This window comes from Leucopleurus acutus (assembly GCF_964270905.1).
Source record: "Leucopleurus acutus genome assembly, chromosome: 2".
Taxonomy (NCBI): Eukaryota; Metazoa; Chordata; class Mammalia; order Artiodactyla; family Delphinidae; genus Leucopleurus; species Leucopleurus acutus.
Window position 1 is genome coordinate 78423354 of NC_139143.1, and position 16139 is coordinate 78439492.

Genomic DNA, 16139 nt, shown 5'->3' on the forward strand with positions numbered 1-16139 from the left:
CTAATAGTAGTCCATGTTATGGATAAATGGGTTGAGGCTGCAAAATGTGAAGGTGGCATGCCAAGGTCACATAGAGAGTTAGTCGTAGAGTTCACAAGTGTTCTCCTCCACATTTTGTCTCCTATGAATAGAAGAATCTGCATGGAAACTTATGCTCTTCCATGGAAGGAGCACTTTTAGTCCAGGGCACAATTGCTGACAATTAGGTTACAGTTTGGGACATCTGGAAAATCTGTACCTGAGCTGAGCCGTATGGAAAGAGGGCAGCCCTGAGTCTTGGCTTGGCAACAGGGTCACCCTGTGACCACGAATAATGCATAAAGCAGATCCTGGAAAGTAGCCTCATGCAAACGTCAAGGTATTTGTTCGAATACTTGGCGACGTTTAGCTTGCTAGATCTTACTGCAGCTTCCTTCATTCTCCCAGGATTGTCAGGACCACCTCGAGTACCTCCAGTTTGTAAAAGAGCCAGAGGGTGTGAAGGGCTAGACACTTTTTGCCAGGAAACTGTGGATAAATGGGGAGAGGTTGCGGGGTAATGTGACATGGAGGGGGTGTGTTCTTCAGAATGTGCTGGATATGGCAGAGAGGCTGGGAGACAAGGCTGCCGTGGGGCGAGAGGAGATCCGGGAGAGGCTGGATCAGTTTGTTCAACACTGGGACCAGCTCAAAGAGTTGACCAAGGCTCGGTGAGTTGGGGCGATGAGGCCCAATTCTATTCTTGGATTGCAGGTATTCGGTTGGTATGGAGAAGACATTTAAGTGCTTGCTCAGCATTTCTCCCCAGCTACCAATCTCTGTCTAATTTCTAAGTGCCTGCTCAAATGCCAAGTCTTCCATGAAGCTTTCCCCATGTACCCCAGGCAGAACCGACACTGCCTCTGTGTTCTGAATATACCTCTACTCTTGTGCTTACTTGCAGCTGCTGTCTTTTATCATTGTTGCCCTACATGTGTTATCCTTCATACCACGTTATCCCCCACATCCCCGTTTTACTTTATACATCTCCCCAGTTTTAACATTACATGCAGTGCTTAGTAATAAAAGAATGAAGGGATATTTTTCTCCCTTATAACCATATAGTCCTATAGCCAATTAAAATCTTACAAGATAGTTCCACTCTGCTACATTTCCACTGCTTACTAGTTTTTTCTTATCTATTGGGGTTTACTTTCCTCTTACAGAGGGATTCGGTTGGGAGAGTCCCTAGAATACTTGGAATTCATGGAGAATGCTGAGGAGGAGGAAGCTTGGATCAGTGAAAAGGAAGCTATGGTTACCCGAGGGGATTCTGGAGACACTTTGGCTGCTACTCAGGTGAGTAACAGGCTGAATGGATCAATTTTCTTCTCTTTGAATCTTTTCTTAAGTAGTCAACATTTCATCTGTAAAATTAGAATCTTTCTTCTGGTGGAAGAAGAAAACTTTCAGGTCAGTTGTTAGTATACGATGTTCTTGATACTTAATATTTTTCCACTAGATGGAATGTTTCCTAGAATTACGTAAATTTCAATGTGGGGAAATCCTTATGTACTACCTTGATCAACACTCATTCCCAAATCCAGAAAAGTCTAAGGTCACATGGTAAGTTAGAAACAATGTCACTTGTATTCCCTTGGCTCTTTTTCTGGTAAGATTGTCTTTCTGGCAAGTGAAGAGTTTGGGGAGAGGAATTTAGTGGAGCTATGCAGGAGTAAGGGGACACTCACCTAGTCTGCCAATTGAGTTGAATCATCCCTGGTGAATGGCATCAAAAGGAATCACAATGTAAGTGGGATAGATTGTCTAGTCTTGGAAGTTTTGGTTCTCACTGACTCATTTACACAGAGCTTGCTAAAGAAACTCGAAGCTTTGGAGAATGACTTCGCAGTCCATGAGATCCGAGTGCAAAATGTGTGTGCTCAAGGAGAAGACATCCTGAGCAAGGTGAGCTGCGCTAGGGGTTCTGGGTCAAAAAAGGATTTTCAGGACTTCCCTGGTGGCACAGTGGTTGAGAGTCCGCCTGCCGATGCAGGGGACACGGGCTCGCGCCCCGGTCCGGGAGGATCCCACATGCCGCGGAGCGGCTGGGCCCGTGAGCCATGGCCGCTGAGCCTGCGCGTCCGGAGCCTGTGCTCCGCAGTGGGAGGGGCCGCAGCAGTGAGAGACCCGCGTACCATAAAAAAAAAAAAAGGATTTTCAGAAAGGGATTGGCCCAAATGTAGAATCATGAGCAGTGCTAAAATCAAACATAGACCATTGATAATCTCTTCTAAGCTGGCTTTTTGTTATTGTTTCAGTAAATAATTTTTTATTCAATTTCTGTTTTCTGGAAGTTTTGTTTTTCAAGTTCTTATAGGTACACATTTTAGATTTTTTAAAAAAATCATTTGTTGACACTCTTACTCTTATCCTCTGCAGAATACGGCCTTTAAAAATATGTTATATGTGACTTGCTTTGGTCATAGAGTATTTTAAGAATGTGAAGAAATTTCTTTGCATGCCTCTAGAGATGAGGACCCCACTGAAACCTCTTTGTAATTTGAGAACCATTGTTTTGTTTAACTGCCTGTTTTAACAGAGGCTCAGTGATCTAAATGCTGAATCCTAAAGAATACAAAAGAATCCTAAACAGAGATGACTCTGTACATTCGAGATGCTTATGCCAACTAAGAAGATCACACTTATATGGACAAACATGAGAAGATTGTCCAAATGCTGGGGTAGAAATAATCATCTGGGTGGAATAGATATTATTCTATTATAGGTGAATAATAGAATAATTTCACTAGACCTAGAAGAGAGCAGCTATATATTTGGAATGGGAGAGATGAGAGCTTTTTAATAATATTAAAGAATTCACATTTCTGGCCCTGGACACTCATCAGTATATCTGTCTCTCCTCCTTTCGACCTTGGTGTTACAGGAGGAAAGTCAGCATAAAGAGAAGATTTCTACCAAGATAGAGGCTCTAAAAGAAAAGACCCCTTCTCTGGGCAAGGCAATGGCTGCTTGGAAGTTACAACTGGAAGATGATTATGACTTTCAGCAGTTCAACTGGAAGGCTGATGTGGTTGAGGCCTGGATAGGTATGACGTGTGAGGGCCAGGGTCTTAGGTTTGAGAAACGCCGATAATTCCATTTATAGAATGGATCCTGGGGCTCTGTTGCTTACCATGGGAAGAAAGATGCTCCCTTCATCACTCACTCACCTTCATTACTCACTCCCTTCATTACTCACTCCTATCCCACCTGGACACAATTACAATTACATTCACACACGTGCAAACACACACATGCCCCCCACACACACAAACACACAGAGACACATGCTGAGGGGATAACTAAGTACTATAATTCCAGAGAACATCTTTTTTTGGAAACTGGTGATTTCACATGTGATATTCAGCAAGATAGGGCCATGGCAAAACATTCTAGGCAATAAACTGTGTGTTTGATTTACTTATAATTTATCTCTAGTCTGCAGTTTTCCTTATGAAACATTCAAAAGTCCTCTTGGCTCCAGCTCTGTTTCAGTCAGTTTTATCCTGCATAAGTCTAGAAAAACAATTCACTGGACCCTACACCCCCCATATTCTAATGAATCATCTGTTTTGAGAGTCAGGAGGCTCTCTTGTGGCCTATAGTAAATATTCCTTTTCTCCTTACCACAGCTGGTACAAGACCGACTCTATTTCCCTTCTTATTAATTATCTTTGCTCTTCAGCTGAGAAAGAAACAAGCCTGAAGACCAATGGCAATGGTGCAGACCTCGCTGCCTTCCTCACTCTCCTGGCAAAGCAGGTGAGAGCAGGGTTGCCTTGTTGATAGATGCCCGTGAAGTCCAAGACCCATATCACACAGAAGCTTCACACAGGATTATTTCATTCCTAAATTTGTGGTTTTATTGTCTGTAGGACCTGTAATATTGTTCCCCTTTCCTTCGTGATAGAGATAATTTGCTAGTTTTCTCTCCCTCATCAGTCTTGCCAATAGGTGTTCATTTTTATTAGAGAACCAATTTTTGGCTATATAACTTTTCTCTGTTGTATCTTTGTACTATATTCCATTAATATCTTTTTATATCTTTATTATTTTTTAACTTCATTTCATATTACTTGATTTTTTTTAATTAAAAAAAAATTTTATTCACTCTTTTGGTGAATAGTCTTTGTACAATTGAAAAGAATGTGTATTTTGCAATAATTTATATTACCTATCAGATTTTGTTACTTATGTTATTTAAATATTTTATTTTATATATTTTATTTTTATATATTTTAAAGCTAGGTTAAAAGTTGTATTGACATTTAGAATTATGAAATAATCTTGATGAATTGATTCTTTTAATTATGAAAAGTTTCTCTTTCTCTCCAATAACACTTTTTTTAACACTTCTTCAATTTTTTTTCATATATTAGTATACGATACCAATTTTCTTTTGTTTACTATTTGCAATGTATATCTATTTCCAACCCTTTAAAAAATATTTCTATGCCCTTATATTTTTTGTTTTTGTTGTTGATTTGGTACATTTATAAATTGTAAAATGGTTACCACTGTAGCATTAGCTAACACCTTCATCCTGTGACATAATTACCATTTCTTTCTTAAGGTGAGAACATTTAAGATCTACTCTCTTAACAACTTTAAAATACATAATACAGAAATATTAGCTATAATCACCATGCTGTGCATTAGCTCTCCAGCACTTGTTAATCTTATAAATGGAAGTTTGTCCCTTTGACCAATTTCTCCCCATTTCCTTCACCTCCCAGCCCCTGGCAACCACCAATGTACTCTAAGCTTGGCTGTTTCTCTAAGTTTGCCTTTTTTAGATTCCACATGTAAATAACATTATACAGTATTTGTCTTTCTCTCTGACACTTATTTCACTTAGCATAATGCCCTCAAGTCTCATCCAAGTTGTTGCAAACAGCAAGATTTCCTTCTTCCTCCTGACTGAATAATATTCCATATGTGTATATCACATATCTTCTTTATCTATTGTTCTGTTGACAGGCACTTAGTTTGCTTCTGTATCTTGGTTACTGAGAATAATGTTGCAATGAACATAGAAGTGCAGAGTGTCTGTATGTCTTAGATGTGTCTTTTATAAATATAATATAGATGAGTTTGATTTATTATCTATTGATGATTTTAATGGAGTAGTAAATCCATTTACATTTAAAGTAATTAATTCATGAGTTTTATTTAAAGCTATAATTTAACACCTCCCTATCACCTATTCAACCCCACTTTTTTCAGTAATGATTCAAGATGTGATTTCAGTTTTCCTGAGGACTAGCCTTTTTCAGTTTGCTCTTAAACCTAGGGACTTTAGAGGTTTCAACTAAACCTCTTTTACTAAGTCTGCTCCTACTTGATGTGTCCTGATCACAGCACTGTGTGACTGCAGAAAATTCTTAGATTTTAGATTCTTTAGATTTTAGATTCTTTAGATTTTACATTCTTAGCTACTGTTTTCTGCTTGACTTCTAGGACTTGTGTTTAGGAATCTATAAATACCCTGATGGGGACATACAGGGAGATTATTGAGCCTCCTTTTCTGCAGCTCCCTTTTCATGATTTTCTTAAACCGTGGATGCCCCAGTTTCCCAGAACTCCAATTTTTGTCCCTTTAGTTCCATGAGATGATCAAAAGATCTGAACATCTGCTTCCTCCACTACCTCACCCTGTACAGCTTACACTTCAAAGGGGAAAGTGACAGAGAGTATTACTCTTAGTTTGCTACTATTTCCTTCTCCCTGGAATTTTGATCCCTCAAGTTATAGCTACCTGAGTTACATTCTGATCCCTTTCAAACAGCTGATTTTTTGTACTTTTATCCAGCATTAAAAGTTGTTCTCAAAGGGAGAATTGGTCAAATACATACCACCCTGTTAAAGCTGGAAGTGGAACATCCTGAATTTTGTGATTCTGATATCATTTGCATACACACATGCACACACACACAATCATTTGTATAACTGGCACCTGTATAAGGTCTTTTGTTAGTTTGCATACTCCCACAATGTCTAGTGCTAATTAGACTGCAAAATCTAATAAGTGATATAAAAGAGTCTTAGAATATGAGCCTTAAGAAGAATTTAGTTTTGATTTGGACTATCACATCATGCTCCAATACTCCCTTAATATTAATTTTGTACCTAATCTAAAATCCAATTTAAAACACTGGAATTTAACTATAATTCCAATCGCAAATGTTTACAAACGTCTCTAAGTCCTATTTCATTTTCCTTGGGCATCACTCTAAACTCTTGTATAGGTCCAATCTGGTGGAACCCAGGTATGAATGACCCCTTGGAATCTGCATTATTTTTCTGTTCACAGCTTCTCTATGGGTCTTTCTCAGGACACACTGCATGCCAGTCTGCAGAGCTTCCAGCAAGAGAGACTGTCTGAGATAACTGACCTGAAGGACCAACTGGTGGCTGCTGAGCACAGCCAGACTGAAGCCATTAAGGAGCGCCATGCTGCCCTGCTGAGGCTCTGGGAACAGCTGCTGGAAGCTTCTGAAGCCCACAGACAGGAATTGCTGAAAAAACAGCTGCCCCTACAGAAGGTAAAAAAAAAAAAGTGGTGAACCACCATCAGGCCTCAATTATCTGTACCTTAGCCATGAAATCCAGAAATAGATACTGGAAACTGTGTTTGAATACTATAGACATTTAAGTGAGTACATTGCAAAGAATCAGGAAGACATTCTTATGAGCAAGAAGTAATTCATTTTTTTAGATTGATAGGGAGTATTTTTTTCACTGATTTATCAGTTATCCATCTGACTTATGATGGAAGCCAGGTACATATAATGGAAACAGGTAGGTGAGACAAGGGATAGAAGATCTTATTGTATGGAAGACCTAATACTGGCATGTAGGAGTCAAGGTTGTCCTTGTCTTTTTTGCTAACTCAAATAAAAGGAATATTAGACAAGTATAACTTGTGTTCTCATCTTTCCTAGCTAGGGGACCTTGCATGTGTCACTTAACATTTCTGAACCTTGATTTCTCTATTTATAAAATAAGGTAATATCACCATCATAGCTATTTCTATGTTATCACTATTAAAAGAGATAATAGATCTGAAAATGCAATATAAACCACCATGTTCTATATGGATATAAGTTTTAAAATGTTTTTTTCTGGTAGTGGCTGCTAAGGTATTGGATGTTGATGATAAAAATATTAATAGTAAAAGGAAGTCAAGATGGTCAGTGAAATTACTGAGTATTTCTAGACCATAAGAAGTATTGTACCTGGCAACAAGTTAAGGTAGGGAGTTACAGGAATCAGAAAACACACAAATGCAGAATCAGATCCTTAATTAATTTCTACTCTATTGAAGGACATGGAACCTACAGAAATTAATCTTAAGTGAAAAGTTAAAGCAATTAATGGAAAACTGCATATCCATATCTATACACACACACACACACACACATATATGTACATACACACATTCTACATAAGAAGATACTTCACGTTCTAATTCTATTTTACTCAATTTTCAATCTGCAAAGAGTTTTATTTTATGATTTTAAAATCTTTGTAAAATATTCAGTTGATACATAATATTATGAAAACAATATGACATTATTTATAGGTTTTCATGTCCTTCTTGGGTAGAGGCAATATTAGTTTTCTCTGTGTTTGGTCTATTTTAGTGTATAGATTGCTGAAATGAATACAGAGAAGGTGTAATGGTGTAATACCTTTGCAATCTCCTTCCATTTGGGTCAATTTTCTCCTCTTTAACCTCTATGTTTGGAGATGAAAACTTATTTTCATATCTGTATAACATAACTCTCTTTGAAAGTACAATCTGCTGACCCAAAATATATGATGTATTTTATTTCAATTTTTGTTATAAATTTATTTATTTGTTTATTTTTGGCTGCGTTGAGTCTTCATTGCTGCGCACGGGCTTTCTCTAGTTGCGGCGAGTGGGGGCTACTATTTGTTGTGGTGCACGGGCTTCTCATTGCGGTGGCTTCTCTTGTTGTGGAGCACGGGCTCTAGGTTCATGGGCTTCAGTAGTTGTGGCGCGCAGGCTCTAGAGTGCAGGCTCAGTATCTGGGGCGCACAGGCTTAGTTGCTCTGCAGCATGTGGGATCTTCCCGGACCAGGGCTCAAACCTGTGTCCCCTGCATTGACAGGGAGGTTCTTAACCACCAAGCCAACAGGGAAGTCCCTATGTGATGTATTTTGTATCTAAAACTTTTCTATTACCTACTGTTTGGGAAAATTCATGCTATTTCTCTCATTTAGAAATTCAAAGTCATTCAGAGCATATGAATAACTCCAAAGAGTATTGCATGGATAAGGATACAGATTAGAGGGTAGGAAATGGGTTTAAGCAGGGGATTCAGGCATGAGATGAGCCTTGAACAAGGTTTAGAAGGAAGGTAGGATGAGTACTCAGTATACGCAAACAGACATCAAAGAAGTGTGGTCTGCAGAAGATCAGAGGAGAGAAAGAAGAAATGCCTATCCCACAAATTGATACTTTTTATTCAATCAATTATCCATTCATTCATTTAACACTTATTTGTGCATGTTTACTATGTGCCAAGTAGACTTGGAACACAGACATCAGAACAAGAAATCATGAAATCTTATCATTGCAATCTACCCTTGCTACTTTTGGAATCTTATAGCTAGTATAATCCTAGAAGTCATCCAAGTTCATTTGTAAGTGTTGGAAGAAGAGAAAATGCTAGGATCAGGGCTTGTACCTTGAATTTACATGTCCATCCATCTGATCACATGGTCTCCATTGGTTTTAGTTCTGCCCTCTTAGAGTGTTGGCCCTGAAAATATTTGAAGACCGTCATTTTTTTTATCCTCAGTCTTCTTTTCTGCTGACGAGCTTTATCAGAAAGGATGGAGGTGTCTTTTTTTTTCCTCTCTAGGCCGAGGATCTATTCATGGAATTTGCACACAAGGCTTCAGCTTTCAACAACTGGTGTGAGAATGCTGAGGAGGACCTGTCAGAGCCTGTGCCCTGTATCTCACTGGATGCAATTCAGCAGCTGAAGAAGGACCATGAGGACTTCTTGGCCTCCTTGACAAGGGCCCAAGGAGACTTCAACTATTTGCTAGAGCTAGACCAGCAGATTAAGGCCTTAAATGTGTCCTCTAGTCCCTATACGTGGTTAACAGTGGAGGTGTTAGAAAGGATCTGGAATCACCTATCTGACATCGTCAAGGTAGCTTGGGGCAGAGCAGAGAGTTCCTTTGGCTATAGTGAGCATGATCACTTGATATATTATCCAAGTTTGGGGACTTTTGAGAAAGAAAGGAACACTATTAATAATTATATTGGGACAGCAGTCATGCACTGAGACAATCTAAGAAAAAATTTGGAAATATGTTCACAACAGGCATAGCCCTATGCCCTATAGGTTAGAGTCTCAAGCATCTGGGTGTTGAGTGGTGATTCAAGGAAGCAAGCACAAGCTCCAGGAGATGGCTCTAAAAATAGGTTATGAGAAGTTCATGAGGCTTGTATATATCTTTACAGTATATATACTCCAAGGCATTCTCTATTTTATACACATCTCCAAAAGTGCCTTTTTAATGTGTTTGTGTTTAATTTTTTTCTATATAGTAATGCTCATTACTGAAGCTATGGAAAGTATTTTAAAAGTTTACGAAGAAAAATTTCACTATAAAATCACCAATTTCATTTGGCAACTCATTATCTTTTCCTTTAAAGCTACGTTTATATTCATTTAAATGAAATTTCAACTGGAAAAAATTTGAGTTGAAGAAAGATTTGCCTTTGTTACTAGTTTATTTGTTACTGGGCTTGGTAACACCTGTAAGTACTTATGGGAAGTTGCATAAGCTTCTTTCACATTTCTGAGATGAGAAGAGATGGTCTGGAAGAAAAGTGAGCACACAGGCAATAGTATTGGAAGATAGGTGAGATTTGGAAGAGGGAAGATGTGCAGGTGAGACTCAGAAACAGTTATTTTATTCAAAGAAAGGCCTGCAATGTGCACATTACTATCTGTGATTTGGGGTTTTAGGAAAGGGAGCAGGAGCTGGAAAAGGAAGAGTCAAGACAGGTCAAGAACTTTGAGATGTGCCAAGAATTTGAACAGAATGCCAGTGCCTTCCTTGATTGGATCGTGCAGACCAGGTGTGCTGTGATACCCCCAAACTCATGATCCCTATACTATACTTTCCATTTACTATAGGGATGAAATACATAACTGAGGGAAGGAAGGGGAACTCTTACAGTATTTATGCTGTCCTAAAATCACCATATCCTGTCTGTGCTTTGTATTTGGAATCGACTGTACTCTAAATCAATCATTGCAAAATTGAGAAATGAGAATTTCATCTCGTTGCCCATTCTGTATTCTCTCCTTGATACTTTTTTTCCCTCTCGCCTATAATTACAGTCCAAAAATAGTAACAGTCCCTTATGTTTGCCTTCCCCTTTGTACTTTACAAAGTATTTCTATGATCCATTATCTCAACTTTCAGAGCAACCTTGAAAAGTGTACAGAGCTGATCCTATTACCACTGTTTCCAAATGTGGAAAGAAGTTCAGTACATAAGTTGACTTGATCAAGGTCACATATGTATTTATTGGCACAACCAGAGCAGAGTACACTGTGAATACTTCATAGGAAATTATTATGTTGCTTGACTACTAAAACAGTGAAGAGAATCAAGTGAGATAATATATGCTAATTGCTTTTATTAAATGCAAAATGTTCTATACATGAAAATAACATTTGTCACATCTTCTGGGGCAAATGGCTTGAGTAAATGGTCAAAGGTGGTAGACTATATTCAGCAGGTGGGTCAGCATTATGTAGTTAAAGTGTTGTTTTAGGCAATCCATGCTACTGTTCCTACAAACCCATTGACAAGGATAAATCAGAAAATGAACAAAAAGAAATTCTGTATCATGGCTAAATAAAACATCTGACGGAAGGCAGAGGATATACAGCTCACCCTCCTCTGCCTCTGGTTTTGGTCCCTCCTCCCCTGGCAGCAGGTGCCCAACACTGAGCATATCACCTGACACCTGAGCCCTTCATCCTAAAGTAAAGAGATGCACAGAAGGCTCTGAACTTCTCAGTGTGGGGGACATTTTGGGGACAGTGGCTGGAACAGGTTCATACTTTCTAGGTACAAAGAATTTAGAATGTATCATAAATCTGAAGAAAGAAGATCATTTAAGTAAACCATGTTAACATGTGATTTCACTTTTCTCTCTTCTGATTCCTGATCTGGACCTCCATATCCAGGGATTACTTTCTGGATGGGTCAGTATTTTATGTTATCATGTTTGTTTTGTTGTATCATTCTGAAAGAATTAGTTAAGGAGGCCTTAGTACTAAAGCATCTTCATCCCATTGCAATCTGATGGTCCCTAAGTAAAATGTGGGGTAAGAAAGAGAAGCAAAGTGTATATCATTCTGGCCCTACACCCCACTAGGTGAAGTCTTGCCTACATTAGGTTAAGGGTATATTTGAGAATAATAACTAGGAGGGAAGTATGGAAGCTTTCTCGTAGGCAGAGAAGAACTGGGAGAGCCTTACTTTCCTTTTCATTTGCTGCCAATAAACAGAGATGGTTTGGTCTTGTGAAAATTTGGCATTGTGAAAATTCATTTCAGAAAAGCTATATAACTTGGAAGAACTATAGAAGTGTAGGGGTTTTGAGTTGGTCTGTTTGTGTAAAATACTGACCTCTGATATTATAAGTAATGTATTCCTCTGGTTCTTAACTAGATCTTTGCTGAAAGAAACAGGAACTCTAGAATCCCAGCTGGAAGCAAATAAAGTAAGTAATGTTCATTCATTAGCTCTAAACATTGCTGGAATTACAAAGAGTGCAAGAAAAACTACTCAAAGGAAACTGGTGATTCTTTTAGGTAAGTCCCCTGGCCCAAAAGTCAAAAGCCTAAGTCTCTGGTGTCAACCCTGCCAACAATTTGCATTCCAACCTTTGGCCACCACTTCATGGACATGGATGTCAGTTTGCTTAAATCTCAACTTCAATTTCTGTATCTATACAATGGAGTCAATAATAGCTACATTATAGACTTACTCTAATGATTAAGTAAGGGAACAAATGCAAAAGCTCCTGGCCTACAACTTGTAACATTGACAAATTTCTGTTATTATTTGATGTGGTAAGAAAATAAAATTGAATCTAGATTATCTCTTAATAATTGAGTGAAGCAGTGGGCTACACCTCCTAGAGAAATGGAAATAAAAACAAAAATAAACAAATGGGACGTAATGAAACTTAAAAGCTTTTGCACAGCAAAGGAAACCATAAACAAGACGAAAAGACAACCCTCAGAATGGGAGAAAATGTTTGCAAATGAAGCAACTGACAAAGGATTAATCTCCAAAACATACAAGCAACTCATGCAGCTCAATATCAAAAAAACAAACAACCCAATCCAAAAATGGGAAGAAGACCTAAATAGACATTTCTCCAAAGAAGATATACAGATTGACAACAAACACATGAAAGAATGCTCAACATCATTAATCATTAGAGAAATGCAAATCAAAACTACAATGAGATATCATCTCACACCAGTCAGAATGGCCATTATCAAAAAATCTAGAAACAATAAATGCTGGAGAGGGTGTGGAGAAAAGGGGACCCTCTTGCACTGTTGGTGGGAATGTAAATTGATACAGCCACTATGGAAAACAGTATGGAGGTTATTTAAAAAACTAAAAATAGAACTACCATATGACCCAGCAATCCCACTACTGGGCATATACCCTGAGAAAACCATAATTCAAAGAGTCATGTACCAAAATGTTCATTGCAGCTCTATTTACAATAGCCAGGACATGGAAGCAACCTAAGTGTCCATCAACAGACGAATGGATATACAAGATGTGGCACATATATACAATGGAATATTACTCAGCCATAAAGAGGAACAAAACTGAGTTTAGGTAGTGAGGTGGATGGACCTAGAGTTTGTCATACAGAGTGAAGTAAGTCAGAAAGAGAAAAACAAATACCATATGCTAACACATATATATGGAATCTAAAAAAAAAAAGGAAAGAAAGAAAATGGTCAGAAGAACCTAGGGGCAAGACGGGAATAAAGATGCAGACCTACTAGAGAATGGACTTGAGGATATGGGGAGGGCGAAGGGTAAGCTGGTACAAAGTGAGAGAGTGGCATGGACATATATACACTACCAAATGTAAAATAGGTAGCTAGTGGGAAGCAGCTGCATAGCACAGGGACATCAGCTCAGTGCTTTGTGACCACCTAGAGGGGTGGGATAGGGAGGGTGGGAGGGAAGGAGATGCAAGAGGGAAAAGATATGGGGACATATGTAAATGTATAACTGATTCACTTTGTTACAATGCAGAAACTGACACACCATTGTAAAGCAATTATACTCTAATAAAGATGTTTAAAAAAATAAAATGGTCAAAAAAAAAAGCAGTTGGCTAGAACAGTGTTTTTAACCTTAACCTTATTTTCTTTCCCCCCACCACCAGAATAAAAATTTAACTAATTAAATCTAATTTATCCCTAATGAGAGAACTTAATGCTAAAAAGATGTTGTCAGACAGGATTGATTTTTGGAGGGCCACAAACCATTGTAATATCTAATATGTTTTCACAACTACCCCCCTCATCACAACCAATTCACTCCTCCCCTCTTTAGGAAAAGACATTCCCCTGTTCAGAAAACATGACCTAAATGTAGACGTTTGGCATATAATATGCCTGAATGACAGAAGAGTCTTGTGGAAGTCTGTCCAAGCCAATGAAGGAGACTGAAGTGTGAACACTGGGAAGTTTAAGTGGACCTCAGAGCTCAACCACAATCAATAGTGCACATAATTCATGATGCAAATCACTGGGAGCATGGATCCTGGAAATCCTACCCTTCTTTATCTGCAGTATATAACTGTTGACACTTAGATTTATCTATTACAGATTACCAGAATGATAGAAGTCATGTCATTTAACCTTTCCACCACTTTATAAATGAGGAATACAAATATAAGTGAGGTGGTTTTCCTGAGTAGTTCATTTTTTACAGAGGACAGGAAATTTCCTGAAGATAATTGAAAAGGAGAAATGAAGGGAAGTCTAAACTTATCAGCTTCTTACCTTCTGTATCATCCCTAGGTTTGGATCTGGTACCCTGGGTGACTGCCTCTCTTCTTTGTCTTTTTCCAGAGGAAGCAGAAGGAGATCCAGGCAATGAAGCGTAAGCTGACCAAGATTGAGGACCTGGGGGAAAACTTAGAAGAGGCTCTGGTCCTGGACATTAAATATAGCACCATTGGGCTGGCTCAGCAGTGGGACCAGCTCTACCAGCTTGGGATGAGAAGGCAACACAGTCTGGAAGAACAGATCCAAGCCAGGTATTGAGAACCCATGGCCAGGGCTGGGCAAGGGTGTGGGTGGTGTTAGGTATTAGAAACTTAGCTCCAAGAACTAAAGTTTGGGGTACTGTATACAGGAGTTGCTTCAGCAATAGTACACTCACTATCCCCAGAACCGATATTCTCTCTCTTTACTGACCCACAGAATGACTATTTCTCTTTTTATAGGAGGCTATTATAAACTGGGACACAGTGCTCCCAAACCCCTGTGTCTACTCACCATCCATTTCTCTGAGTCTATTCACCATCTATGACCTCTTCAGAAAGCATTCCCTTTTGTAAAATTCCCACCGAAATGTCTAGAATGAAATAAATATTCAAAGTATAGAGCAGAAAAGAAAATTTTCAGTTTTTTTCTAAATAAATTAATTATATCAGAGCAGCCTTAGTTCTCCATAGCTTTTTTGGCAGCATTAGTTATCTGGATCAGAGACTGGCAAACTTTTTCTGTAAAGATCTTGATAATAAGTATCATACAATTTGTGAGACATATAGCCTCTGGTTTAACTACTCAACCCTGCTGCTGTGAAGAGAAAACATCTATTGATAATTCATAAATGAATGAGCATGGACATGTTCCAGTAAAATTTTATTTATGGACACTGAAATTTGAATTTCTCACAATTTTTAATGTTTAAGGAAACAGACTTCTTCTTTTGATTATTTTTAATCATGTAAAAACCATTCTCAGTTCATTGACTATACAAAAGTGAGTGACTGACTGGATTTGGCCCATGGATCATAGTTTGCCAACCCCTGAACTAGATCACTTGACTAGCATAAAAGTCACTAAAATTCCTCTCTTATTCTTATGGCATGCCTTTTTATATTTCTCTGTTTATTTCATGGGTTAATTTTTGTTTTTCCTTTCAGAGACATCACTGGTCTGAGTGAGGAGACACTACAGGAGTTTGAAACAGCCTTCAGGTGAGTATAACTTCATAGTTGATTGGTTCTTTGTTTTCCAGACAATCAGAATGAATTTCCAAGTAACTATTATTTTTTCCCTCAGTGTGATTTAGTAGGATCTTAAATGAAGATATAGATATGTTATTTAGCTTCAAGTCTTGGCTTTTAGTATGTCTATGGGATTCCTTGATTTTAGGAAATACTTTTACTTTATGTTCAACATTTTATTCATTTCCCTCCATCCGTTAGGTTTTTAAAAAAGTGTGGAAACACAGGCAAGCTCTCCACTCAACTGATAAACTTATGGAATGTTAGTAAAGCCCCAACTAGTACAAAAATAACTATTCTTTTCTTTTTTAGTCTGATTCCTATTGAACTTGATAAAATGTTTTTATTCTTTAGGCACTTTGATGAGAATTTGACAGATCGCTTAAGTCACAAAGATTTCCGGTCCTGCCTGAGAGGGCTCAATTACTACTTGCCCATGGTGGAGGAAGGTGAACCTGAGCCCAAGTTTGAGAAATTCCTGGATGCTGTTGATCCAGGGAGGTAAGAGGAAAACCAAGGGCCAGACCATAGCAGGGAATGAGGCTTGGGGGGGGGGGGCAAGCACAGAAAGTAAAATCCATAAAATATGAAATTAATTCATCTTGAGAGTAGGAATATACAGACTACTATAAATGAATTGAGCAGCTTTTGGTGCCCTTTTAGGATTATCTCAGAAGTTCATGGCACTAACTCCAACTCAGGCACCAGCTCTGCAATTTGTTCAATTCCTGGTTTATGTTTGATCTAGGAATTTCAGCTGGTTCTG

At 38.4% G+C, this 16139-nt stretch overlaps 1 protein-coding gene across 1 annotated transcript in view; it reads left to right on the forward strand.

Moving 5' to 3' along the window:
• Positions 1 to 16139, forward strand: part of SPTA1 (spectrin alpha, erythrocytic 1) — a gene marked incomplete at both ends in the record, with an annotated part of 72763 nt that overhangs the window by 55298 nt on the left and 1326 nt on the right. The window contains 13 exons of the mRNA XM_082833191.1: positions 568 to 689; positions 1185 to 1317; positions 1828 to 1926; positions 2906 to 3068; positions 3707 to 3783; positions 6357 to 6566; positions 8916 to 9212; positions 10038 to 10150; positions 11247 to 11291; positions 11761 to 11812; positions 14208 to 14395; positions 15290 to 15343; positions 15728 to 15874. Coding sequence (XP_082689317.1) covers positions 568 to 689; positions 1185 to 1317; positions 1828 to 1926; positions 2906 to 3068; positions 3707 to 3783; positions 6357 to 6566; positions 8916 to 9212; positions 10038 to 10150; positions 11247 to 11291; positions 11761 to 11812; positions 14208 to 14395; positions 15290 to 15343; positions 15728 to 15874 — 1700 coding nt within the window. The remainder of the gene's footprint in view (positions 1 to 567; positions 690 to 1184; positions 1318 to 1827; positions 1927 to 2905; positions 3069 to 3706; positions 3784 to 6356; positions 6567 to 8915; positions 9213 to 10037; positions 10151 to 11246; positions 11292 to 11760; positions 11813 to 14207; positions 14396 to 15289; positions 15344 to 15727; positions 15875 to 16139) is intronic.